The sequence below is a fragment of the Oncorhynchus mykiss genome, chromosome 9, assembly GCF_057628025.1.
Source record: "Oncorhynchus mykiss isolate SJ-2025 chromosome 9, ASM5762802v1, whole genome shotgun sequence".
Lineage (NCBI taxonomy): Eukaryota > Metazoa > Chordata > Actinopteri > Salmoniformes > Salmonidae > Oncorhynchus > Oncorhynchus mykiss.
The window spans coordinates 76,037,513-76,063,866 of NC_143030.1; the positions used below are offsets into that span (position 1 = coordinate 76,037,513).

The 26,354-nt window shown below is 48.0% G+C and overlaps 1 protein-coding gene across 3 annotated transcripts in view; it reads right to left on the reverse strand.

The window, feature by feature from the left end:
- LOC110531262 (copine-8) overlaps window positions 1-26,354 on the reverse strand; it is a 218,791-nt gene that overhangs the window by 95,593 nt on the left and 96,844 nt on the right. For all 3 annotated transcript variants that reach the window (XM_036988908.2, XM_036988907.2, XM_036988906.2), the window contains one exon: window positions 474-537. In XM_036988908.2, the coding sequence (XP_036844803.1) occupies window positions 474-537 (64 nt within the window). The remainder of the gene's footprint in view (window positions 1-473; window positions 538-26,354) is intronic.

Consider the following 26,354-nt stretch of genomic DNA (forward strand, 5'->3'; position numbering starts at 1 on the left):
GTTGTTTTTTTGATGCAGTATATGGGTCTGATACGTATGGATACAATATTCCTATGGCTCAACACATCGCTAATAGATGGGTTATTAGGCACAAACAATACAGTTTTTTTATCTTCCTATGTGTCAAACTATCACTAATAGTCTCTGGTTATTCTCTATGGCCTAGCTGACACATACAGTAGAGGTTTCTATCTTCCTATGTGTCAAACTATCACTAATAGTCTCTGGTTATTCTCTATGGCCTAGCTGACACATACAGTAGAGGTTTCTATCTTCCTATGTGTCAAACTATCACTAATAGTCTCTGGTTATTCTCTATGGCCTAGCTGACACATACAGTAGAGGTTTCTATCTTATGTCTTGACAATGAGTTGAACATTTTAAAAGCATTATGTTGATGTACTGTACACTCTTTGAATGGCGTTGATTGACTGTACGGGGAAAACGGTAACAGTTAAATATTTTTCACTTACTCTGCAGTTCCCCAGCTCCTCGACTGAAAGGATGATGGTGCCACATTTCTTCCCAGGGATACCACTACAAAACAAAGAGAGAGAGAGAGAAACAGAGATAAAATCTCCATCCTGTACTCATTACATTAAGTGTTGACATGACCGTGCATTATAATGGGACTTCCACCTTTTGTCTTTTCTCTGTGAATACTCCACATTCAGGAACCAAACAGCACTCGGGAGGACTGTCTCTTATAAACTCCCTAAAAGTGCGCCGCAATCTGTCTTGATGTTTTCTTTCATGAACAGTAGGATTTAGACTGTTCCCAGACCACAGTAGGATTTAGACTGTTCCCAGCCCACAGTAGAATTAGACTGTTCCCAGCCCACAGTAGGATTTAGACTGTTCCCAGCCCGCAGTAGGATTTAGACTGTTCCCAGCCCACAGTAGAAGTAGACTGTTCCCATCCCACAGTAGAATTAGACTGTTCTCAGCCCACAGTAGGATTTAGAATGTTCCCAGCCCACAGTAGGATTTAGACTGTTCCCAGCCCACAGTAGGATTTAGACTGTTCCCAGCCCACAGTAGAATTAGACTGTTCCCAGCCAACAGTAGAATTTAGACTGTTCCCAGCCCACAGTAGAATTAGACTGTTCTCAGCCCATAGTAGACTGTTCCCAGCCCACAGTAGAATTAGACTGTTCCCAGCCCACAGTAGAATTAGACTGTTCCCAGCCCACAGTAGAATTAGACTGCTCCCAGCCCACAGTAGAATTAGACTGTTCCCAGCCCACAGCAGAATTAGACTGTTCTCAGCCCACAGTGGACTGTTCCCAGCCCACATTAGAATTAGACTGTTCCCAGCCCACAGTAGAAGTAGACTGTTCCCAGCCCACAGTAGAAGTATACTGTTCCCAGACCACAGTAGAATTAGACTGTTCCCAGCCCACAGTAGAATTAGACTGTTCGCAGCACACAGTAGAATTAGACTGTTCGCAGCACACAGTAGACTGTTTCCAGCCCACAGTAAAATTAGAATGTTCCCAGCCCACAGTAGAATTAGACTGTTCCCAGCACACAGTAGGATTTAGACTGTTCCCAGCCCACAGTAGAATTAGAATGTTCCCAGCCCACAGTAGAAGTAGACTGTTCCCAGCCCACAGTAGAATTAGAATGTTCCCAGCCCACAATAGCAGTAGACTGTTCCCAGCCCACAGTAGAATTAGAATGTTCCCAGCCCACAGTAGAAGTACAATGTTCCCAGCCCACAGTAGAAGTAGACTGTTCCCAGCCCACAGTAGAAGTAGAATGTTCCCAGCCCACAGTAGCAGTAGAATGTTCCCAGCCCACAGTAGAAGTAGACTGTTCCCAGCCCACAGTAAAATTAGACTGTTCCCAGCCCACAGTAGGATTTAGACTGTTCCCAGCCCACAGTAGAATTAGAATGTTCCCAGCCCACAGTAGAATTAGAATGTTCCCAGCACACAGTAGAAGTAGACTGTTCCCAGACCACAGTAAAATTAGAATGTTCCCAGCCCACAGTAGAATTAGACTGTTCCCAGCCCACAGTAGAAGTAGAATGTTCCCAGCCCAGAGTAGAAGTAGACTGTTCCCAGCCCACAGTAGAGGTAGACTGTTCCCAGCCCACAGTAGAAGTAGACTGTTCCCAGCCCACAGTAGCAGTAGAATGTTCCCAGCCCACAGTAGAAGTAGACTGTTCTCAGCCCACAGTAGAAGTAGACTGTTCCCAGTCCACAGTAGAAGCAGAATGTTCCCAGCCCACAGTAGAAGTAGAATGTTCCCAGCCCACAGTAAAATTAGACTGTTCCCAGCCCACAGTAGAATTAGACTGTTCCCAGCCCACAGTAGGATTTAGACTGTTCACAGCCCACAGTAGAATTAGAATGTTCCCAGCCCACAGTAGAAGTAGACTGTTCCCATCCCACAGTAGAATTAGACTGTTCCCAGCCCACAGTAGAAGTAGACTGTTCCCAGACCACAGTAAAATTAGAATGTTCCCAGCCCACAGTAGAATTAGACTGTTCCCAGCCCACAGTAGAATTAGACTGTTCCCAGCCCACAGTAGAATTCGACTGTTCGCAGCACACAGTAGACTGTTCCCAGCCCACAGTAAAATTAGAATGTTCCCAACCCACAGTAGAATTAGAATGTTCCCAGCCCACAGTAGAAGTAGACTGTTCCCAGCCCACAGTAGAAGTAGACTGTTCCCAGCCCACAGTAGAAGTAGACTGTTCCCAGCCCACAGTAGAAGTAGACTGTTCCCAGCCCAAAGTAGAAGCAGAATGTTCCCAGCCCACAGTAGAAGTAGAATATTCCCAGCCCACAGTAAAATTAGAATGTTCCCAGCCCACAGTAGAATTAGACTGTTCCCAGCCCACAGTAGGATTTAGACTGTTCCCAGCCCACAGTAGAATTAGAATGTTCCCAGCCCACAGTAGAATTAGACTGTTCCCAGCCCACAGTAGGATTTAGACTGTTCCCAGCCCACAGTAGCAGTAGACTGTTCCCAGCCCACAGTAGAATGAGAATGTTCCCAGCCCACAGTAGAAGTAGACTGTTCCCAGCCCACAGTAGAAGTAGACTGTTCCCAGACCACAGTAGATGTAGACTGTTCCCAGACCACAGTAGAATTAGACTGTTCCCAGACCACAGTAGAAGTAGACAGTGTATTCTCCTGTTCCCATACTACAGTGTATTCTCCTGTTCCCAGACTACAGTGTATTCTCCTGTTCCCAGACTACAGTGTATTCTCCTGTTGCCAGACTACAGTGTATTCTCCTGTTCCCAGACTACAGTGTATTCTCCTGTTCCCAGACTACAGTGTATTCTCCTGTTGCCAGACTACAGTGTATTCTCCTGTTGCCAGACTACAGTGTATTCTCCTGTTCCCAGACTACAGTGTATTCTCCTGTTGCCAGACTACAGTGTATTCTCCTGTTCCCAGACTACAGTGTATTCTCCTGTTCCCAGACTACAGTGTATTCTCCTGTTCCCAGACTACAGTGTATTCTTCTGTTGCCAGACAGGAGAATACAGTAGCTGGTTGTGGCATCGCATGGGGAGGTGTAACAAAGACTGCACAGTGATGGCTGGTGGCCTGCAAGACGAGGCAGGCACACACACACACACACACACACACACACACACACACACACACACACACACACACACACACACACACACACACACACACACACAGCAGGAAGTTCATGTAGAAACTCCAAACAATCACTGTTGACCTCTCCTCCATCTCTCCAATGGCTGCCAATCTAATTCAGACAGACCAACAACAGCAGGGCTCAGGAGTGTCCAGCAAATGCTATTTCAACTGGATACTGGTGTGTGTGTGTGTGTGTGTGGGGGGGGGGGGGGGGGTTTGGTTTGAATCTATTGCCATCCAATCACCAAGGCTCTCATCTTTCACTGTGACTAGATGAGTTCAATGGGTTGAAAAAGGTCCAAACCAACACTGTGTTGGCCACAGAGAGGAGGAGGAGAAGGACAGGGTATCAACTATCCTGTCCCAAATGACACCCTATTCCCTATGTAGTGCACTACTTTAGACTTTTGACCAGAGCCCCTTAAAGGGAATAGGGTGCCATTTGGGATGCAAGGAATGCATCTCCTGTCTGCTTCTGACAAGGCTGTCCATCCTCCCAGACATAAGGCTGTCCATCCTCCCAGACATAAGGCTGTCCATCCTCCCAGACATAAGGTTGTCCATCCTCCCAGACAAACAGAGAAGGATGCGGGTCGTTGTGGGCTCCTGGCTGGAAGCCCCTAGCAGGACACACACACACACACACACACACACACACACACACACTCTCTCGCTAGAGGGAGGCCTATGATTAGAAGGTCAAGCTTGTAGCAGAACTCCCGTCCAGCTGTGACAGATGATCTTAGCTGAGTGATGGCTCCGTCTGATGGTGTGTTCTGACGGCTCCGTCTGATGGGGTGTGTTCTGACGGCTGAGTCTGAGGGGGTGTGTTCTGACGGCTGCGTCTGAGGGGGTGTGTTCTGACGGCTGCGTCTGAGGGGGTGTGTTCTGACGGCTGCGTCTGAGGGGGTGTGTTCTGACGGCTCTGTCTGAGGGGGTGTGTTCTGACGGCTGCATCTGAGGGGGGGGTGTTCTGACGGCTCCGTCTGAGGGGGTGTGTTCTGACGGCTGCGTCTGAGGGGGTGTGTTCTGACGGCTGCGTCTGAGGGGGTGTGTTCTGATGGCTCCGTCTGATGGTGTGTTCTGTGTTCTGCCTGACCTGGGTTCAAATAGTATTTGTTTCCTTTCAAATACTTTAGCTGTGCTCAAATTAGCTTTGCATGGAACCAATGGAATAGTCCCAAAAGTGTAAACCCTTGCCTCGTCTGGCACTCCAGAATCAAACCTAGGATAAGTGAAGTCAGATGATGAAATAGAAAAAGGACATGAACACAGCCAAGGACATTTAGATACATGGAGGGAGGACAACTCCTCCACTCCTCCTTCTCTTATCTGTCTGTACAGTAGTGTAATAAATGACACCTAGTGAATCATTTAGATGTTTGACTGAAGACCTCAGTCCATTAACCTTCACTGTTGTCATTCTCTCTGAACTTTGAACTAGTCTTCCTTAGGAAAGCATCAGACCTGTCAGACTAACATAATTCAAGCTTTATCCACACTGGGACCGGGTTACTAGGGAGCTTTATCCACACTGGGACCGGGTTACTAGGGAGCTTTATCCACACTGGGACCGGGTTACTAGGGAGCTTTATCCACACTGGGACCGGGTTACTAAGGAGCTTTATCCACACTGGGACCGGGTTACTAAGGAGCTTTATCCACACTGGGACCGGGTTACTAGGGAGCTTTATCCACACTTGGACCGGGTTACTAAGGAGATGTATCCACACTGGGACCGGGTTACTAAGGAGCTTTATCCACACTGGGACCGGGTTACTAGGGAGATTTATCCACACTGGGTTCGGGTTACTAAGGTGCTTTATCCACACTGGGCCAGGGTTACTAAGGAGATTTATCCACACTGGGACCGGGTTACTAAGGAGATGTATCCACACTTGGACCGGGTTACTAAGGAGATATATCCACACTGGGACCGGGTTACTAAGGAGCTTTATCCACACTGGGACCGGGTTACTAAGGTGCTTTATCCACACTGGGCCAGGGTTACTAAGGAGCTTTATCCACACTGGGACCGGGTTACTAGGGAGCTTTATCCACACTGGGACCGGGTTACTAAGGAGCTTTATCCACACTGGGACCGGGTTACTAGGGAGATTTATCCACACTGGGTTCGGGTTACTAAGGTGCTTTATCCACACTGGGCCAGGGTTACTAAGGAGATTTATCCACACTGGGACCGGGTTACTAAGGAGATGTATCCACACTGGGACCGGGTTACTAAGGAGCTTTATCCACACTGGGACCGGGTTACTAGGGAGATTTATCCACACTGGGTTCGGGTTACTAGGGAGCTGTATCCACACTGGGACCCGGTTACTAAGGAGCTTTATCCACACTGGGACCGTGTTACTAAGGAGCTTTATCCACACTGGGACTGGGTTACTAGGGAGCTTTATCCACACTTGGACTGGGTTACTAAGGAGCTTTATCCACACTGGGACTGGGTTACTAGGGAGCTTTATCCACACTGGGACTGGGTTACTAAGGAGCTTTATCCACACTAGGACCGGGTTACTAAGGAGCTTTATCCACACTGGGACCGGGTTACTAAGGAGCTTTATCCACACTGGGACCGGGTTACTAAGGAGCTTTATCCACACTGGGTTCGGGTTACTAAGGTGCTTTATCCACACTGGGCCAGGGTTACTAAGGAGCTTTATCCACACTGGGACCGGGTTACTAGGGAGCTTTATCCACACTGGGACCGGGTTACTAGGGAGCTTTATCCACACTGGGACCGGGTTACTAAGGAGCTTTATCCACACTGGGACCGGGTTACTAAGGAGCTTTATCCACACTGGGACCGGGTTACTAGGGAGCTTTATCCACACTTGGACCGGGTTACTAAGGAGATGTATCCACACTGGGACCGGGTTACTAAGGAGCTTTATCCACACTGGGACCGGGTTACTAGGGAGATTTATCCACACTGGGTTCGGGTTACTAAGGTGCTTTATCCACACTGGGCCAGGGTTACTAAGGAGATTTATCCACACTGGGACCGGGTTACTAAGGAGATGTATCCACACTTGGACCGGGTTACTAAGGAGATATATCCACACTGGGACCGGGTTACTAAGGAGCTTTATCCACACTGGGACCGGGTTACTAAGGAGCTTTATCCACACTGGGACCGGGTTACTAGGGAGCTTTATCCACACTTGGACCGGGTTACTAAGGAGATGTATCCACACTGGGACCGGGTTACTAAGGAGCTTTATCCACACTGGGACCGGGTTACTAGGGAGATTTATCCACACTGGGTTCGGGTTACTAAGGTGCTTTATCCACACTGGGCCAGGGTTACTAAGGAGATTTATCCACACTGGGACCGGGTTACTAAGGAGATGTATCCACACTGGGACCGGGTTACTAAGGAGCTTTATCCACACTGGGACCGGGTTACTAGGGAGCTGTATCCACACTGGGACCCGGTTACTAAGGAGCTTTATCCACACTGGGACCGTGTTACTAAGGAGCTTTATCCACACTGGGACTGGGTTACTAGGGAGCTTTATCCACACTTGGACTGGGTTACTAAGGAGCTTTATCCACACTGGGACTGGGTTACTAGGGAGCTTTATCCACACTGGGACTGGGTTACTAAGGAGCTTTATCCACACTAGGACCGGGTTACTAAGGAGCTTTATCCACACTGGGACCGGGTTACTAAGGAGCTTTATCCACACTGGGACCGGGTTACTAAGGAGCTTTATCCACACTGGGTTCGGGTTACTAAGGTGCTTTATCCACACTGGGCCAGGGTTACTAAGGAGCTTTATCCACACTGGGACCGGGTTACTAGGGAGCTTTATCCACACTGGGACCGGGTTACTAGGGAGCTTTATCCACACTGGGACCCGGTTTCTAAGGAGCTTTATCCACACTGGGACCGGGTTACTAAGGAGTTTTATCCACACTGGGACCGGGTTACTAGTGAGAAAACAGAGTGAAACAGAAAGTCAGTACATAAACTTGTCCAATGAGAAGGCAGATTTTTAAAGACAGATTTTCGTTTTCCTCCCTTACCCTCTCTCAGAGGACCCAATCTCAAATGGTAGTGTGTTCAAGGTTTGAAAAGACTTCTAGAGTTTGTAATTTCCACCTTAAAATGTCAGACTTGATTTACCATAATGAAAAAAATATATCAAACCTTACAAAAAATGTCCATTGAAACATTCCAAACAAAGAATTCATATTTCCTGTTGCTGCAGGATTATTTTCCTGCTGTGAGAAGCAGAAGAGTCATACTGTATGCACTGTATGGTGGTAGGGTGGCTGATGGATACCTTAAACTGACATCTTTCAATCAAGCATATTACATTATTGAACACAGTGGTTAAATCCAAGAGGTGTTGAGGTATGAGATCACCACCATATTGAGCCAGGGCGGGGTTGGGTAGGGTAGGGTATGTGTGTATGTGCGCGAGTGGGTGCATGCGTGTGTGTGTGCGTGTGTGTGTGCGTGTGTGTGTGTGTGAGCGGTCAAGACATAATCCATTATTGAACACATTCATTATTTCCTTTATGATGGCTAGAGCGGAGTTAGAGGCTGAATAGGTACACTGCATTTACTTAACTATCTCTATTGGCATGGGACACATGTGTTTACATTACCGAAGCAAGTGAAATAAACAAACAAAAGTGAGAAGAAACAAATGTAACAACATTAATCTCCCTCCCTCTCTCTTGCCGTCTCTCTCTCTCTCTCTCTCACACTCTCTATCATTCATTAATTACATTGGGAGGATTATTTGTATTTATTAAGGATGCCCATTAGTTCCTGCCAAGGCAGCAGCTACTCTTCCTGGAGTCCAGCTAAATTAAGGCAGTTATATTTTTTATGTTTGTTTTTTTATCTGATTATACTGCCTGCATCAGTTACCTGATGTGGAATAGTGTTCCATGTAGTACTGTGCGCCTCCCATAGTCTGTTATGGACTTGTGGACTGTGGAGAGACGTGGCATGTCTTGTGGGGTATGGATGGGTGTCTGAGCTGTGTGTTAGTAGTGTCTGAGCTGTGTGTTAGTAGTGTCTGAGCTGTGTGTTAGTAGTTTAAACAGACAGCTCGGAGCATTCAGCTTGTCAACACTTCTTACAAAAACAAGTGGTGATGAAGTCGATCTCTCCTCCACTTTGAGCCAGGAGAGAGTTACATGCATATTATTAATGTTATCTCTCTGTGTACATCCAAGGGCCAGCTGTGCTGCCCTGTTCTGAGCCAATTGTAATTTTCCTAAGTCCCTCTTTGTGGCACCTGACCACACAACTGAACAGTAGTCCAGGTGTGACAAAATTAGGGCCTGTAGGACCTGCCTTATTGATAGTTGTCACACCCTGACCATAGTTTGTTTTGTATGTTCTATGTTTTGTTTGGTCAGGGTGTGATCTGAGTGGGCATTCTATGTTGTGTGTCTAGTTTGTCTGTTTCTATGTTTTGTTTGGTCAGGGTGTGATCTGAGTGGGCATTCTATGTTGGATGTCTAGTTTGTCTGTTTCTATGTTTTGTTTGGTCAGGGTGTGATCTGACTGGGCATTCTATGTTGGATGTCTAGTTTGTCTGTTTCTATGTTTTGTTTGGTCAGGGTGTGATCTGAGTGGGCATTCTATGTTGTGTGTCTAGTTTGTCTGTTTCTATGTTTTGTTTGGTCAGGGTGTGATCTGAGTGGGCATTCTATGTTGGATGTCTAGTTTGTCTATTTCTGTGTTTGGCCTGATATGGTTCTCAATCAGAGGCAGGTGTTAGTCATTGTCTCTGATTGGGAGCCATATTTAGGTAGCCTGTTTTGTGTTTGGTTTTGTGGGTGGATGTTCCTGTCTTTGTGTTTGTTACACAAGATAGGGCTGTTTTCGGTTTTGCACATTTCTTGTTTTGTATATTGTTCATTTATCATCTTCATTAAAGATGTATCACAATAACCACGCTGCGTTTTGGTCCGCCTCTCCTTCAACAGAAGAATCCCGTGACAATAGTGCTGTTAAGAAGGTAGAAACTAGGGCCTGTAGGACCTGCCTTATTGATAGTGTTGTTGAGAAGGTAGAAACTAGGGCCTGTAGGACCTGCCTTATTGATAGTGTTGTTGAGAAGGTAGAAACTAGGGCTTGTAGGACCTGCCTTGTTGATAGTGCTGTTAAGAAGGTAGAAACTAGGGCCTTTAGGACCTGCCTTATTGATAGTGTTGTTGAGAAGGTAGAAACTAGGACCTGTAGGACCTGCCTTGTTGATAGTGTTGTTAAGAAGGTAGAAACTAGGGCCTTTAGGACCTGCCTTGTTGAGAGTGTTGTTGAGAAGGTAGAAACTAGGACCCGTAGGACCTGCCTCGTTGATAGTGTTGTTGAGAAGGTAGAAACCAGGGCCTGTAGGACCTGCCTTGTTGATAGTGTTGTTAAGAAGGTAGAAACCAGGGCCTGTAGGACCTGCCTTGTTGATAGTGTTGTTGAGAAGGTAGAAACTAGGGCCTGTAGGACCTGCCTTGTTGATAGTGTTGTTGAGAAGGTAGAGCAGTGCTTTATTATGGACAAACTTCTCTACTGTCTTATCTACTGTTGTATCAATATGTTTTGACCATGACAGTTTACAATCCAGGGTTACTCCAAGCAGTTTAGTCACCGCAATTTGCTCAATTTCCACATTATCCATTACAAGATTTAGTTGATTAGGTTTTAGTGAATGATTCGTACCAAATACGATAGTTTCAGTTTATGAAATATTTAAGAATAACTTGTTTCTTGCCACGCATTCTGAAACTGACTGCAGCTCTTTGTTAAGTGTTGCAGTGAAGTCACATGCTGTAGTAGCTGACGTGTTTAGTGTTTTTTATTGATTTATTTCACCTTTATTTAACCAGGTAGGCCAGTTGAGAACACCTTTATTTAACCAGGTAGGCCAGTTGAGAACACCTTTATTTAACCAGGTAGGCCAGTTGAGAACAAGTTCTCATTTACAATTGCGACCTGACCAAGATAAAGCAAAGCAGTTCGACACAAACAACGACACAGAGTTACACATGGAGTAAAACAAACATACAGTCAATAATACAGTATAAACAAGTCTATATACGATGTGAGCAAATGAGGTGAGATAAGGGAGGTAAAGGCAAAAAAAAAAGGCCATGGTGGCAAAGTAAATACAATATAGCAAGTAAAACACTGGAATGGTAGATTTGCAGTGGAAGAATGTGCAAAATAGAAATAAAAATAATGGGGTGCAAAATAAATAAATAAAATAAAATAAATACAGTAGGGAAAGAGGTAGTTGTTTGGGCTAAATTATAGGTGGGCTATGTACAGGTGCAGTAATCTGTGAGTTGCTCTGACAGCTGGTGCTTAAAGCTAGTGAGGGAGATAAGTGTTTCCAGTTTCAGAGATTTTTGTAGTTCGTTCCAGTCATTGGCAGCAGAGAACTGGAAGGAGAGGCGGCCAAAGAAATAATTCGTTTTGGGGGTGACCAGAGAGATATACCTGCTGGAGCGCGTGCTACAGGTGGGTGATGCTATGGTGACCAGCGAGCTGAGATAAGGGGGGACTTTACCTAGCAGGGTCTTGTAGATGACATGGAGCCAGTGGGTTTGGCGACAAGTATGAAGCGAGGGCCAGCCAACGTGAGCGTACAGGTCCCAATGGTGGGTAGTATATGGGGCTTTGGTGACAAAATGCATGGTACTGTGATAGACTGCATCCAATTTTTGAGTAGGGTATTGGGGAGGCTATTTTGTAAATGACATCGCCAAAGTCGAGGATTGGTAGGATGGTCAGGGTATGTTTGGCAGCATGAGTGAAGGATGCTTTATTGCGAAATAGGAAGCCAATTCTAGATTTAACTTTGGATTGGAGATGTTTGATGTGGGTCTGGAAGGAGAGTTTACAGTCTAACCAGACACCTAGGTATTTGTAGTTGTCCATGTATTCTAAGTCAGAGCCGTCCAGAGTAGTGATGCTAGACAGGCGGGCAGGTGCAGGCGGCGATCGGTTGAAGAGGATGCATTTAGTTTTACTTGTATTTAAGAGCAATTGGAGGCCATGTAAGGAGAGTTGTATGGCATGGAAGCTTGCCTGGAGAGTTGTTAACACAGTGTCCAAAGAAGGGCCAGAAGTATACAGAATGGTGTCGTCTGCGTAGAGGTGGATCAGAGACTCACCAGCAGCAAGAGCGACATCATTGATGTATATAGAGAAGAGAGTCGGTCCAAGAATTGAACCCTGTGGCACCCCCATAGAGACTGCCAGAGGTCTGGACATCCGACCCTCCGGTTTGACACACTGAACTCTATCAGAGAAGTAGTTGGTGAACCAGGCGAGGCAATCATTTGAGAAACCAAGGCTGTCGAGTCTGCCGATGAGGATGTGGTGATTGACAGAGTCGAAAGCCTTGGTTAGATCAATGAATACGGCAGCACAGTATTTTTGTACCTTTATTTAACTAGGCAAGTCAGTTAAGAACAAATTCTTATTTTCAATGACGGTCTAGGAACAGTGGGTTAACTGCCTGTTCAGGGGCAGAACGATAGATGACCTTGTCAGCTCGGGGGTTTGAACTTGCAACCTTCCGGTTACTAGTCCAACGCTCTAACCACTAGGCAACCCTGTTTCTTACCGATGGCGGTTAAGATATCGTTTAGGACCTTGAGCGTGGCTGAGGTGCACCCATGACCAGCTCTGAAACCAGATTGCATAGCAGAGAGGGTATGGTGAGATTCAAAATGGGCGGTAATCTGTTTGTTGTCTTGGCTTTCGAAGACCTTAGAAAGGCAGGGTAAGATAGACATAGATCTGTAGCAGTTTGGGTCAAGAGTGTCCCTCCCTTTGAAGAGGGGGATGACCGCAGCTGCTTTCCAATCTTTGGGAATCTCAGACGACACGAAAGAGAGGTTGAACAGGCTAGTAATAGGGGTGGCAACAATTTCGGCAGATAATTTTAGAAAGAAAGGGTCCAGATTGTCAAGCCCGGCTGTTTTGTAGGGGTCCAGATTTTGCAGCTCTTTCAGAACATCAGCTGACTGGATTTGGGAGAAGGAGAAATGGGGAAGGCTTGGGCGAGTTGCTGTGGGGAGTGCAGTGCTGTTGACCGGGGTAGGGGTAGCCAGGTGGAAAGCATGGCCAGCCGTAGAAAAATGTTTATTGAAATTCTCAATTATAGTGTATTTATCAGTGGTGACAGTGTTTCCTATCTTCAGTGCAGTGGGCAGCTGGGAGGAGGTGTTCTTATTCTCCATGGACTTTACAGTGTCTCTGAACTTTTTTGAGTTAGTGTTGCAGGAAACAAATTTCTGCTTGAAAAAGCTAGCTTTGGCTTTTCTAACTGCCTGTGTATAATGGTTTCTAGCTTCCCTGAAAAGCTGCATATCACGGGGGCTGTTCGATGCTAATGCAGAACGCCATAGGATGTTTTTGTGTTGGTTAAGAGCAGTCAGGTCTGGGGAGAACCAAGGGCTATATCTGTTCCTGGTTCTAAATTTCTTGAATGGGGCATGCTTATTTAAGATGGTTAGGAAGGCATTTAAAAAAAAATCACCAGGCATCCTCTACTGACGGGATGAGATCAATATCCTTCCAGGATACCCCGGCCAGGTCGATTAGAAAAGCCTGCTCGCTGAAGTGTTTCAGGGAGCGTTTGACAGTGATGAGTGGAGGTCGTTTGACCGCTGACTCATTACGGATACAGGCAATGAGGCAGTGATCGCTGAGATCTTGGTTGAAGACAGCAGAGGTGTATTTAGAGGGCAAGTTGGTTGATATCTATGAGGGTGCCCGTGTTTACGGCTTTGGGGAGGTACCTGGTAGGTTAATTGATCATTTGTGTGAGATTGAGGGCATCAAGCTTAGATTGTAGGACGGCTGGGGTGTTAAGAATGTTCCAGTTTAGGTCGCCTAGCAGCACAAGCTCTGACGATAGATGGGGGGCAATCAGTTCACATATGGTGTCCAGAGCACAACTGGGGGCAGAGGGTGGTCTATAGCAGGCGGCAACAGTGAGAGACTTGTTTTTTGAGAGGTGGATTTTTAAAAGTAGAAGTTCAAATTGTTTGGGTACAGACCTGGATAGTAGGACAGAACTCTGCAAGCTACCTTTCAGTAGATTGCAACACCGCCCCCTTTGGCAGTTCTATCTTGTCTGAAAATGTTGTAGTTTGGGATGAACATTTCAGAATTTTTGGTGGTCTTCCTATGCCAGGATTCAGACACAGCTAGAACATCCGGGTTGGCAGAGTGTGCTAAAGCAGTGAATAAAACAAACTTAGGGAGGAGGCTTCTAATGTTAACATGCATGAAACCAAGGCTATTACGGTTACAGAAGTCATCAAAAGAGAGTGCCTGGGGAATAGAAGTGGAGCTAGAATCTGCAGGGCCTGGATTCACCTCTACATCACCAGGGGAAAAGAGGAGGAGTAGGATAAGGGTACGGCTAAAAGCAATGAGAATTAGTCATCTAGAACGTCTGGAACAGAGAGTAAAAGGAGGTTTCTGGGGGTGATAAAATAGCTTCAAGGTATAATGTACAGACAAAGGTATGGTAGGATGTGAATACAGTGGAGGTAAACCTAGGTATTGAGTGATGATGAGAGAGATATTGTCCCTAGAAACATCATTGAAACCAGGAAATGTCATCGCATGTGTGGGTGGTGGAACTAATAGGTTGGATAAGGTATATTGAGCAGGATGTGTTGAGTGTTGAGTCATCAGCATACAAGACACACAGGCCTTACTTGGAGCCAGTGGCATGTCATTAGTAACATTAGAAAAATTTTCATTAGAAAAAAAAGTAAAAGGGGCCTAAACAGCTGCCCTGGGGTTTGCCTGACTCTACTTGGATTATGTTGGCGAGGCTTCCATTAAAGAACACCCTCTGTGTTCTGTTAGACAGGTAACTCTAAATCCACAATATAGCAGGGGATGTAAAGCCATAACACATCAGTTTTACCAGCAGCAGATTATAATCAATTATGTCAAAAGCTGCACTGAAGTCTAACAAAACAGCTACCACAATATTTTTTATTATCAATTATTTCTCTCAGACAAACATCAGTAATTTGTGCATGTGTCGTACATGTTGAATGTCCTTCCCTATAAGTGTGCTGAAAACAGCACTGTTTCTGGTCAAAAGTTTGCTATGGGTTGGTAACAGGCTGATATGGTTGGATGTTTGAGACAGTAAAGGGTGCTTTTCTATTCTTGGGTAGTGGAATGACTTTTACTTCCTTCCAGGCCCTGGGGGGGGGGTAAACTTTCTAGTAGGCTTGGATTGGAGAGATGGCTAATAGGAGTGGCAATATCATCTACTATCACCCTCAATATCATCCACTATCATCCTCAATATCGTCCACTATCATCCTCAATATCATCCACTATCATCCTCAATATCGTCCACTATCATCCTCAATATCATCCACTATCATTCTCAATATCATCCTCAATATCATCCACTATCATCCTCAATATCATCCACTATCATCCTCAATATCGTCCACTATCATCCACTATCATCCTCAATATCGTCCACTATCATCCTCAATATCATCCACTATCATTCTCAATATCATCCTCAATATCGTCCACTATCATCCTCAATATCATCCACTATCATCCTCAATATCGTCCACTATCATCCTCAATATCATCCACTATCATCCTCAATATCGTCCACTATCATCCTCAATATCATCCACTATCATCCTCAATATCATCCACTATCATCCTCAATATCATCCTCAATATCGTCCACTATCATCCTCAATATCATCCACTATCATCCTCAATATCATCCACTATCATCCTCAATATCGTCCACTATCATCCTCAATATCATCCACTATCATCCTCAATATCGTCCACTATCATCCTCAATATCATCCACTATCATCCTCAATATCATCCACTATCATCCTCAATATCATCCACTATCATCCTCAATATCATCCACTATCATCCTCAATATCATCCTCAATATCATCCACTATCATCCTCAATATCATCCACTATCATCCTCAATATCATCCTCAATATCATCCACTATCATCCTCAATATCATCCACTATCATCCTCAATATCATCCACTATCATCCTCAATATCATCCACTATCATCCTCAATATCATCCACTATCATCCTCAGTTATTTTCATCAATCCCCAGGGATTTTACCGTTTTCTTCTCAGTCGTTTTCTTAATGGGTGCATGCTTATTGGTAATTGGAATATGTCATTTCATAAATATGTTAAGTGCAGTGTCTGTTTGCTCCTCATTACACACACAACGAACCGACACATATTATTTACATCATCAACATAGGAATCACTACAAAACGAATTGTGTGACCTCTTATACACTATATTATGATCACTACATTTGATGGAGTTGGATACTGCTTTGGAGAAACAGAAGTGAAGATGTGATCAATACATGTTGATGATTTCATTCCTGTGCTGTTTGTAAATACCCTGGTAGGTTGACTGATAACCTGAACCAGGTTGCAGGCACTGTTAACAGATTGAAGCTTTTTCTTGAGTGGGCAGCTTGATGAAAGCCAGTCAGTATTTAAATCACCCCTGAAAATATACCTCTGTTGATATCACATACATTATCAAGCCTTCGTGTTATTCAGAAACTGACTGTTATTCTCCCCCGTGTCACAAGCACCTCAGTACTACATCGAGCTAGCAGCTGTTTGTGGCATCGCATGGAGAGGTGTAACACATACCGCACAGTGATGGCTGGTGGCCTGCAAGACAAGACGAGGCAGGCAGGCAGGCAGGCAGGCAGGCAGGCAGGCAGGCAGGCAGGCAGGCAGGCAGGCAGGCAGGCAGGCAGGCAGGCAGGCAGGCAGGCAGGCAGGCAGGCAGGCAGGCAGGCAGGCAGGCAGGCAGGCAGGCAGGCAGGCAGGCAGGCAGGCAGGCAGGCAGGCAGGCAGGCAGGCAGGCAGGCAGGCAGGCAGGCAGGCAGGCAGGCAGGCAGGCAGGCAGGCAGGCAGGCAGGCAGGCAGGCAGGCAGGCAGGCAGGCAGGCAGGCAGGCAGGCAGGCAGGCAGGCAGGCAGGCAGGCAGGCAGGCAGGCAGGCAGGCAGGCAGGCAGGCAGGCAGGCAGGCAGGCAGGCAGGCAGGCAGGCAGGCAGGCAGGCAGGCAGGCAGGCAGGCAGGCAGGCAGGCAGGCAGGCAGGCAGGCAGGCAGGCAGGCAGGCAGGCAGGCAGGCAGGCAGGCAGGCAGGCAGGCAGGCAGGCAGGCAGGCAGGCAGGCAGGCAGGCAGGCAGGCAGGCAGGCAGGCAGGCAGGCAGGCAGGCAGGCAGGCAGGCAGGCAGGCAGGCAGGCAGGCAGGCAGGCAGGCAGGCAGGCAGGCAGGCAGGCAGGCAGGCAGGCAGGCAGGCAGGCAGGCAGGCAGGCAGGCAGGCAGGCAGGCAGGCAGGCAGGCAGGCAGGCAGGCAGGCAGGCAGGCAGGCAGGCAGGCAGGCAGGCAGGCAGGCAGGCAGGCAGGCAGGCAGGCAGGCAGGCAGGCAGGCAGGCAGGCAGGCAGGCAGGCAGGCAGGCAGGCAGGCAGGCAGGCAGGCAGGCAGGCAGGCAGGCAGGCAGGCAGGCAGGCAGGCAGGCAGGCAGGCAGGCAGGCAGGCAGGCAGGCAGGCAGGCAGGCAGGCAGGCAGGCAGGCAGGCAGGCAGGCAGGCAGGCAGGCAGGCAGGCAGGCAGGCAGGCAGGCAGGCAGGCAGGCAGGCAGGCAGGCAGGCAGGCAGGCAGGCAGGCAGGCAGGCAGGCAGGCAGGCAGGCAGGCAGGCAGGCAGGCAGGCAGGCAGGCAGGCAGGCAGGCAGGCAGGCAGGCAGGCAGGCAGGCAGGCAGGCAGGCAGGCAGGCAGGCAGGCAGGCAGGCAGGCAGGCAGGCAGGCAGGCAGGCAGGCAGGCAGGCAGGCAGGCAGGCAGGCAGGCAGGCAGGCAGGCAGGCAGGCAGGCAGGCAGGCAGGCAGGCAGGCAGGCAGGCAGGCAGGCAGGCAGGCAGGCAGGCAGGCAGGCAGGCAGGCAGGCAGGCAGGCAGGCAGGCAGGCAGGCAGGCAGGCAGGCAGGCAGGCAGGCAGGCAGGCAGGCAGGCAGGCAGGCAGGCAGGCAGGCAGGCAGGCAGGCAGGCAGGCAGGCAGGCAGGCAGGCAGGCAGGCAGGCAGGCAGGCAGGCAGGCAGGCAGGCAGGCAGGCAGGCAGGCAGGCAGGCAGGCAGGCAGGCAGGCAGGCAGGCAGGCAGGCAGGCAGGCAGGCAGGCAGGCAGGCAGGCAGGCAGGCAGGCAGGCAGGCAGGCAGGCAGGCAGGCAGGCAGGCAGGCAGGCAGGCAGGCAGGCAGGCAGGCAGGCAGGCAGGCAGGCAGGCAGGCAGGCAGGCAGGCAGGCAGGCAGGCAGGCAGGCAGGCAGGCAGGCAGGCAGGCAGGCAGGCAGGCAGGCAGGCAGGCAGGCAGGCAGGCAGGCAGGCAGGCAGGCAGGCAGGCAGGCAGGCAGGCAGGCAGGCAGGCAGGCAGGCAGGCAGGCAGGCAGGCAGGCAGGCAGGCACGGCCTGTGAGAAGAGAACAGGCCTTCACACAGCATTTATTAATTCCCAGGCTGCCTCTGCTTTTGTGTGTGTGTGTGCATGTGTGTACATTATGTGTATGTGTGTATGTGTATGTACAGCTAAAGTCAGAAGATCACCTTAGCCAAATACATTACTCATTTTTTCACAATTCCTGACATTTAAACCTAATAAGAATTCCCTGTCTTAGGTCAGTTGGGATCACCACCTTATTTTAAAAATGTGAAATGTCAGAATAATAGTAGAGATAATGATTTATTTCAGCTTTTATTTCTTTCACCACATTCCCAGTGGGTCAGAAGTTTACATACACTCAATTAGTATTTGGTAGCATTGCCTTTAAATTGTTTAATTTGGGTCAAATGTTTTGGGTAGCCTTCCACAAGCTTCCCACAATAAGTTGGGTGAATTTTGGCCCATTCCTCCTGACAGAGCTGGTGTATCTGAGTCAGGTTTGTAGACCTCCTTGCTCGCACACACTTTTTCAGTTCTGCCCGCAAATATTCTATAGGATTGAGCTCAGGGCTTTGTGATGGCCACTCCAATAGCTTGACTTTGTTGTCCTTAAGCCATTTTGTCACAACTTTGGGAGTATGCTTGGGGTCATTGCTCATTTGGAAGACCCATTTACGACCAAGCTTTAACTTCCTGACTGATGTCTTGAGATGCTGCTTCAATGTATCCACATCATTTTCCTCCCTCATGATGCCATCTATTTTGTGAAGTGCACCAGTCCCTCCTGCAGCAAAGCACCCCCCACAACATGATGCTGCCATCCCCGTGCTTCACGGTTGGGATGGTGTTCTTCGGCTTGCAAGCCTCCCTCTTTTTCCTCCAAACATAACGATCATCATTATGGCCAAACAGTTCTATTTTTGTTTCATCAGACCAGAGGATATTTCTCCAAAAAGTACGATCTTTGTCCCCATGTGCAGTTTCAATCCATAGTCTGTCTTTTTTATGGCGGTTTTGGAGCAGTGGCTTCTTCCTTGCTGAGTGACCTTTCAGGTTATGTCGATATAGGACTCGTTTTACTGTGGATATAGATACTTTTGTACCCGTTTCCTCCAGCATCTTCACAAGGTCCTTTGCTGGGATTGATTTGCACTTTTTGCACCAAAAGTACTCCTGAGACATTCTAATGACATGCCCAAGCCAGCGTAGTTGGTGTTGGGTGACCATGGCCACCATACTCTTGCAGTTGATCTTAGCAAGTATTTCTGTATGGGGCACAAGGTCGCACCAGGTGAATCCCAGGATGCACTGCAGGCATCTTATGTGGAATCGCTCTAGCTGCTTAAGGTGGTGACTGTAAGTGACCCAGTCTTCACAGCTGTAAAGAAGTGTGGGGATGCCGACGGCTTGATAGACAGTGAGTTTCCTGAAGACAGCGGATGCTCGATCCTATTTTGAATCCCGAGGTCGATGCTGCAGTCCTCCGAGAGGATGCTGCCCAGGTATTTGAAGGACAGAACTATTGCCAGTGATTTGTGTTCAATGGTGAAGACAGGCATGATGGGTGGAGGGCTGGATCTCCATTGGCAGACCATCTCTGTCTTGGTGGTGTTGATAGACAGTCCCATCCTGCTATAGACCCTCATCGACACTACAAGGATGGACTGAAGGTCTTCCTGAGAGTGGGCCAGCTCAAGAAGCTCAAGAACCCACTCTGTCAAAACCTTGGTGGTTGCTTGGTGTTGAATATTTTTACTTTATTTTTAATTTGACCTTTATTTAACTAGGCAAGTCAGTTAAGAACAAATTCTTATTTTCAATGACGGCCCTAGGAACTGTGGGTTAACTGCCTTGTTCAGGGGCAGAACGACAGGTTTCAATCCAGCCTGAAGTCCACCACAACCCCGCTGCTGACCTCAAGCTCCTTGTGGAGAAGCTGGGTCACACCTAGGAGGAAGATGTTATAGAGGACCGGTACCAGCACACACCCCTGCCTCACACCGATGCTTACTCCAACAGGCACCGACTCCCACCCTGCTATGGCCACCCGAGCCATCAACGCCATCATGGAACTGGCAAAGGATGTTGACAAATTTGTCTGGACAGCCAAATCTGAGTAGAATGCCTCATAGTAGGTCCCTGCTCACAGTGTCGAAAGGCCTTGGAGAGGTCACCTAGTGTGCAAAGTGCTACACACACACACACACACACACACACACACATTCACACAACCACACAACAACGCAGGCACAGACCCACACACACACACCCACACCCTAGTAGAGTGGCAAGGAGAGGCCTGTCTGTTTTCATTGCTGGTTCAGCCTGTTAACAGTGTGGTAGTTGGACTTACGGAATACTATACGTTTTTCTACAGCGTAGTACACTACATAGGTATATAGGGTGCTATTTATGACACGGACAATGTATTTTGACTACTAACACTGCAGGGGCAGATGGACAGCACTAACTACCGTGCTAAGTGACACTTGCAGTATGACACTCTAGTCTACAGGCATATTGTAACTGAGCCACTGGGGCTTCCCTTGGCTCTCAATAGACACAGAAAACATACGGTCCTTTGAAGGCTGATGACACGTTAGTGCGTTATGCAGACTGATGTCCCCCATCAGAACCTCAGGTGGGTTTCAACCACAGCCAGATGAACAGACTGTCAGTGAAGTAGCCATCCCTCTCCTCATCCTCCTTCTTCTCCTCCCCCTTCCCTCTCCTCATCCTCCTTCTTTTCCTCCTCCTCCTTCCCTCTTCTCATCCTCCTTCTTCTCCTCCTCCTCCTCCTCCCCCTTCCCTCTTCTCATCCTCCCTCTTCCCATCATCCCTCCCGCCTCCCCCCGACCTCCTCCCTCCTGCTCCCTGTTCCTCACTACAGAAAGCACTGCGGATCAAACAAGACTTTAGAAAGGAGAACACCCTCAGAAAGACAGATGAATCTGGGGATATTTGGCTTGATGACGGCAGCTCCAGAGATGGAACTATTGTAATGTAAAGTGATTCTCAGTAGGGAGGGGGGGGGGGGGGGGTAAAAATCTCCATACGGTATAGGCCTGCTTGGTGTATCTGTTACTAGAAGACCTGAGTCTGACACGGTGTTAACATGCTGTATCTGTTACTAGAAGACCTGAGTCTGACACGGTGTGAAGAATAGTTTGCCTCAAATGTCAAATGTAATTGCTTTATTTGATCATTCTAAACGGTTTGATAGATTAGATAAATAATGTTACCTTATCTCCTTCACCGTTTTTTGGCTAAAGATGTCTGTGATGCTGTCTGTTAAAGATGTCTGTGATACTGTCGGTTAAAGATGCCTGGGATGCTGTCGATTAAATATGTCTGTGATGCTGTCGGTTAAAGGTGTCGGTGATGCTGTCGATTAAAGATGTCTGTGATGCTGTCGGTTAAAGGTGTCGGTGATGCTGTCGATTAAAGATGTCTGTGATGCTGTCGGTTAAAGATGTCTGTGATGCTGTCGGTTAAAGATGTCTGTGATGCCTGTCAGTTAAAGATGTCTGTGATACTGTCGGTTAAAGATGTCGGTGATGCTGTCGGTTAAAGATGTCTGTGATGCTGTCGGTTAAAGATGTCTGTGATGCTGTCGGTTAAAGATGTCTGTGATGCCTGTCAGTTAAAGATGTCTGTGATACTGTCGGTTAAAGATGTCGGTGATGCTGTCGGTTAAAGATGTCTGTGATGCTGTCGGTTAAAGATGTCTGTGATGCTGTCGGTTAAAGATGTCTGTGATGCCTGTCAGTTAAAGATGTCTGTGATACTGTCGGTTAAAGGTGTCTGTGTACAGAAAACTGAACAAGGTGGGGATCCTTTTCTGTCACAAACAGAGAGCACACACCTTTAAGCCACTTATTTTTTATAGCCCTTTTCTTGTGCAAAATAACGAATTAAATTATATGCATGACACATTATGTATTGCAGGCTAAATATATAGCCTTCCATTCTACCATTCTAAATATATAGCCTTCCATTCTTCCAGCTCCCCTTCCCTTAGGGCCCCAGGCAGTAACTATCGTGAAGAGAGAAAACATTTCCCATTCTCTCCCATTACCCCCGGTGATAGAAATGGGGTGAATTAGAGAGACGGATGGGGGGGAGGTAGAAGAAACAGAGGGGGAGAATGGAAGAAACGGAGAGAGAGAATGGAAGAGACGGAGAGAGAGAATGGAAAAGACGGAGAGAGAAAATGGAAGAAAAAGAGGGGGAGAATGGAAGAGATGGAGAGAGAGAATGGAAGAAACAGAGGGGGAGAATGGAAGAGACGGAGAGAGAGAATGGAAGAAACAGAGGGGGAGAATGGAAGAGACGGAGAGAGAGAATGGAAGAAACGGAGGGGGAGAATGGAAGAAACAGAGGGGGAGAATGGAAGAGACGGAGAGAGAGAATGGAAGAGACGGAGAGAGAGAATGGAAGAGACGGAGGGGGAGAATGGAAGAAACGGAGGGGTAGAATGGAAGAAACGGAGGGGGAGAATGGAAGAGATGGAGAGAGAGAATGGAAGAGACGGAGAGAGAGAATGGAAGAGACGGAGGGGGAGAATGGAAGAAACGGAGAGAGAGAATGGAAGAGACGGAGAGAGAGAATGGAAGAGACGGAGGGGGAGAATGGAAGAAACGGAGAGGGAGAATGGAAGAGACGGAGGGGGAGAATGGAAGAGACGGAGAGAGAGAATGGAAGAAACGGAGAGAGAGAATGGAAGAGACGGAGAGAGAGAATGGAAGAAACGGAGGGGGAGAATGGAAGAAACAGAGGGGGAGAATGGAAGAAACGGAGGGGGAGAATGGAAGAAACGGAGAGAGAGAATGGAAGAAACAGAGAGAGAGAATGGAAGAGACGGAGGGGGAGAATGGAAGAAACGGAGGGGGAGAATGGAAGAAACAGAGAGAGAGAATGGAAGAGATGGAGAGAGAGAATGGAAGAGATGGAGAGAGAGAATGGAAGAGACGGAGGGGGAGAATGGAAGAGACGGAGAGAGAGAATGGAAGAAACAGAGAGAGAGAATGGAAGAGACGGAGGGGGAGAATGGAAGAAACGGAGAGAGAGAATGGAAGAAACAGAGAGAGAGAATGGAAGAAACGGAGGGGGAGAATGGAAGAAACAGAGAGAGAGAATGGAAGAGACGGAGAGAGAGAATGGAAGAAACGGAGAGAGAGAATGGAAGAGACGGAGGGGGAGAATGGAAGAGACGGAGAGAGAGAATGGAAGAGATGGAGAGAGAGAATGGAAGAGACGGAGAGAGAGAATGGAAGAGACGGAGAGAGAGAATGGAAGAGATGGAGAGAGAGAATGGAATAGACGGAGAGAGAGAATGGAAGAGATGGAGAGAGAGAATGGAAGAGACGGAGAGAGAGAATGGAAGAGACGGAGGGGGAGAATGGAAGAGACGGAGGGGGAGAATGGAAGAGACGGAGAGAGAGAATGGAAGAGATGGAGAGAGAGAATGGAAGAGATGGAGAGAGAGAATGGAAGAAACAGAGAGAGAGAATGGAAGAGACGGAGGGGGAGAATGGAAGAAACGGAGGGGGAGAATGGAAGAAACAGAGAGAGAGAATGGAAGAGACGGAAGGGGAGAATGGAAGAAACGGAGAGAGAGAATGGAAGAGACGGAGGGGGAGAATGGAAGAGACGGAGAGAGAGAATGGAAGAGATGGAGAGAGAGAATGGAAGAGATGGAGAGAGAGAATGGAAGAGACGGAGAGAGAGAATGGAAGAGACGGAGAGAGAGAATGGAAGAGATGGAGAGAGAGAATGGAATAGACGGAGAGAGAGAATGGAAGAGACGGAGAGAGAGAATGGAAGAGACGGAGGGGAAGAATGGAAGGGACGGAGAGAGAGAATGAAAGAGACGGAGGGGGAGAATGGAAGAGACGGAGAGAGAGAATGAAAGAGATGGAGAGAGAGAATGGAAGAGATGGACAGAGAGAATGGAAGAAATGGAGAGAGAGAATGGAAGAGACAGAGGGGGAGAATGGAAGAGACGGAGAGAGAGAATGGAAGAAACGGAGAGAGAGAATGGAAGAGACGGAGAGAGAGAATGGAAGAAACGGAGAGAGAGAATGGAAGAAACAGAGAGAGAGAATGGAAGAGACGGAAGGGGAGAATGGAAGAAACGGAGAGAGAGAATGGAAGAAACAGAGAGAGAGAATGGAAGAAACAGAGAGAGAGAATGGAAGAGATGGAGAGAGAGAATGGAAGAGATGGAGAGAGAGAATGGAAGAGACGGAGGGGGAGAATGGAAGAGACGGAGAGAGAGAATGGAAGAAACAGAGAGAGAGAATGGAAGAGACGGAGGGGGAGAATGGAAGAAACGGAGAGAGAGAATGGAAGAAACAGAGAGAGAGAATGGAAGAGACGGAGGGGGAGAATGGAGGAAACGGAGGGGGAGAATGGAAGAAACAGAGAGAGAGAATGGAAGAGACAGAAGGGGAGAATGGAAGAAACGGAGAGAGAGAATGGAAGAGATGGAGGGGGAGAATGGAAGAGACGGAGAGAGAGAATGGAAGAGATGGAGAGAGAGAATGGAAGAGACGGAGAGAGAGAATGGAAGAGACGGAGGGGGAGAATGGAAGAGACGGAAGGGGAGAATGGAAGAGACGGAGAGAGAGAATGGAAGAGATGGAGAGAGAGAATGGAAGAAACGGAGAGAGAGAATGGAAGAGACGGAGAGAGAGAATGGAAGAGACGGAGGGGGAGAATGGAAGAAACAGAGGGGGAGAATTGAAGAAACGGAGAGAGAGAATGGAAGAGATGGAGAGAGAGAATGGAAGAGATGGACAGAGAGAATGGAAGAAACGGAGAGAGAGAATGGAAGAGACGGAGGGGGAGAATGGAAGAGACGGAGAGAGAGAATGGAAGAGATGGAGAGAGAGAATGGAAGAGATGGACAGAGAGAATGGAAGAAACGGAGAGAGAGAATGGAAGAGACGGAGGGGGAGAATGGAAGAAACGGAGAGAGAGAATGAAAGAAACGGAGAGAGAGAATGGAAGAGACGGAGGGGGAGAATGGAAGAGACGGAGGGGGAGAATGGAAGAGACGGAGAGAGAGAATGGAAGAGACGGAGAGAGAGAATGGAAGAGACGGAGAGAGAGAATGGAAGAGACGGAGGGGGAGAATGGAAGAGACGGAGAGAGAGAATGGAAGAGATGGAGAGAGAGAATGGAAGAGATGGACAGAGAGAATGGAAGAAACGGAGAGAGAGAATGGAAGAGACGGAGGGGGAGAATGGAAGAGACGGAGAGAGAGAATGGAAGAGATGGAGAGAGAGAATGGAAGAGATGGACAGAGAGAATGGAAGAAACGGAGAGAGAGAATGGAAGAGACGGAGGGGGAGAATGGAAGAAACGGAGAGAGAGAATGAAAGAAACGGAGAGAGAGAATGGAAGAGACGGAGGGGGAGAATGGAAGAGACGGAGGGGGAGAATGGAAGAGACGGAGAGAGAGAATGGAAGAGACGGAGAGAGAGAATGGAAGAGACAGAGAGAGAGAATGGAAGAGACGGAGGGGGAGAATGGAAGAGATGGAGAGAGAGAATGGAAGAGATGGACAGAGAGAATGGAAGAAACGGAGAGAGAGAATGGAAGAGACGGAGGGGGAGAATGGAAGAGACGGAGAGAGAGAATGGAAGAGATGGAGAGAGAGAATGGAAGAGATGGACAGAGAGAATGGAAGAGATGGACAGAGAGAATGGAAGAAACGGAGAGAGAGAATGGAAGAGACGGAGGGGGAGAATGGAAGAATCGGAGAGAGAGAATGGAAGAAACGGAGAGAGAGAATGGAAGAGACGGAGGGGGAGAATGGAAGAGACGGAGAGAGAGAATGGAAGAAACAGAGAGAGAGAATGGAAGAGACGGAGAGAGAGAATGGAAGAGACGGAGGGGGAGAATGGAAGAGATGGAGAGAGAGAATGGAAGAGATGGAGAGAGAGAATGGAAGAGATGGAGAGAGAGAATGGAAGAAACGGAGAGAGAGAATGGAAGAGACGGAGAGAGAGAATGGAAGAGACGGAGGGGGAGAATGGAAGAGACGGAAGGGGAGAATGGAAGAGACGGAGAGAGAGAATGGAAGAGATGGAGAGAGAGAATGGAAGAGATGGAGAGAGAGAATGGAAGAAACGGAGAGAGAGAATGGAAGAGACGGAGAGAGAGAATGGAAGAGACGGAGGGGGAGAATGGAAGAAACAGAGGGGGAG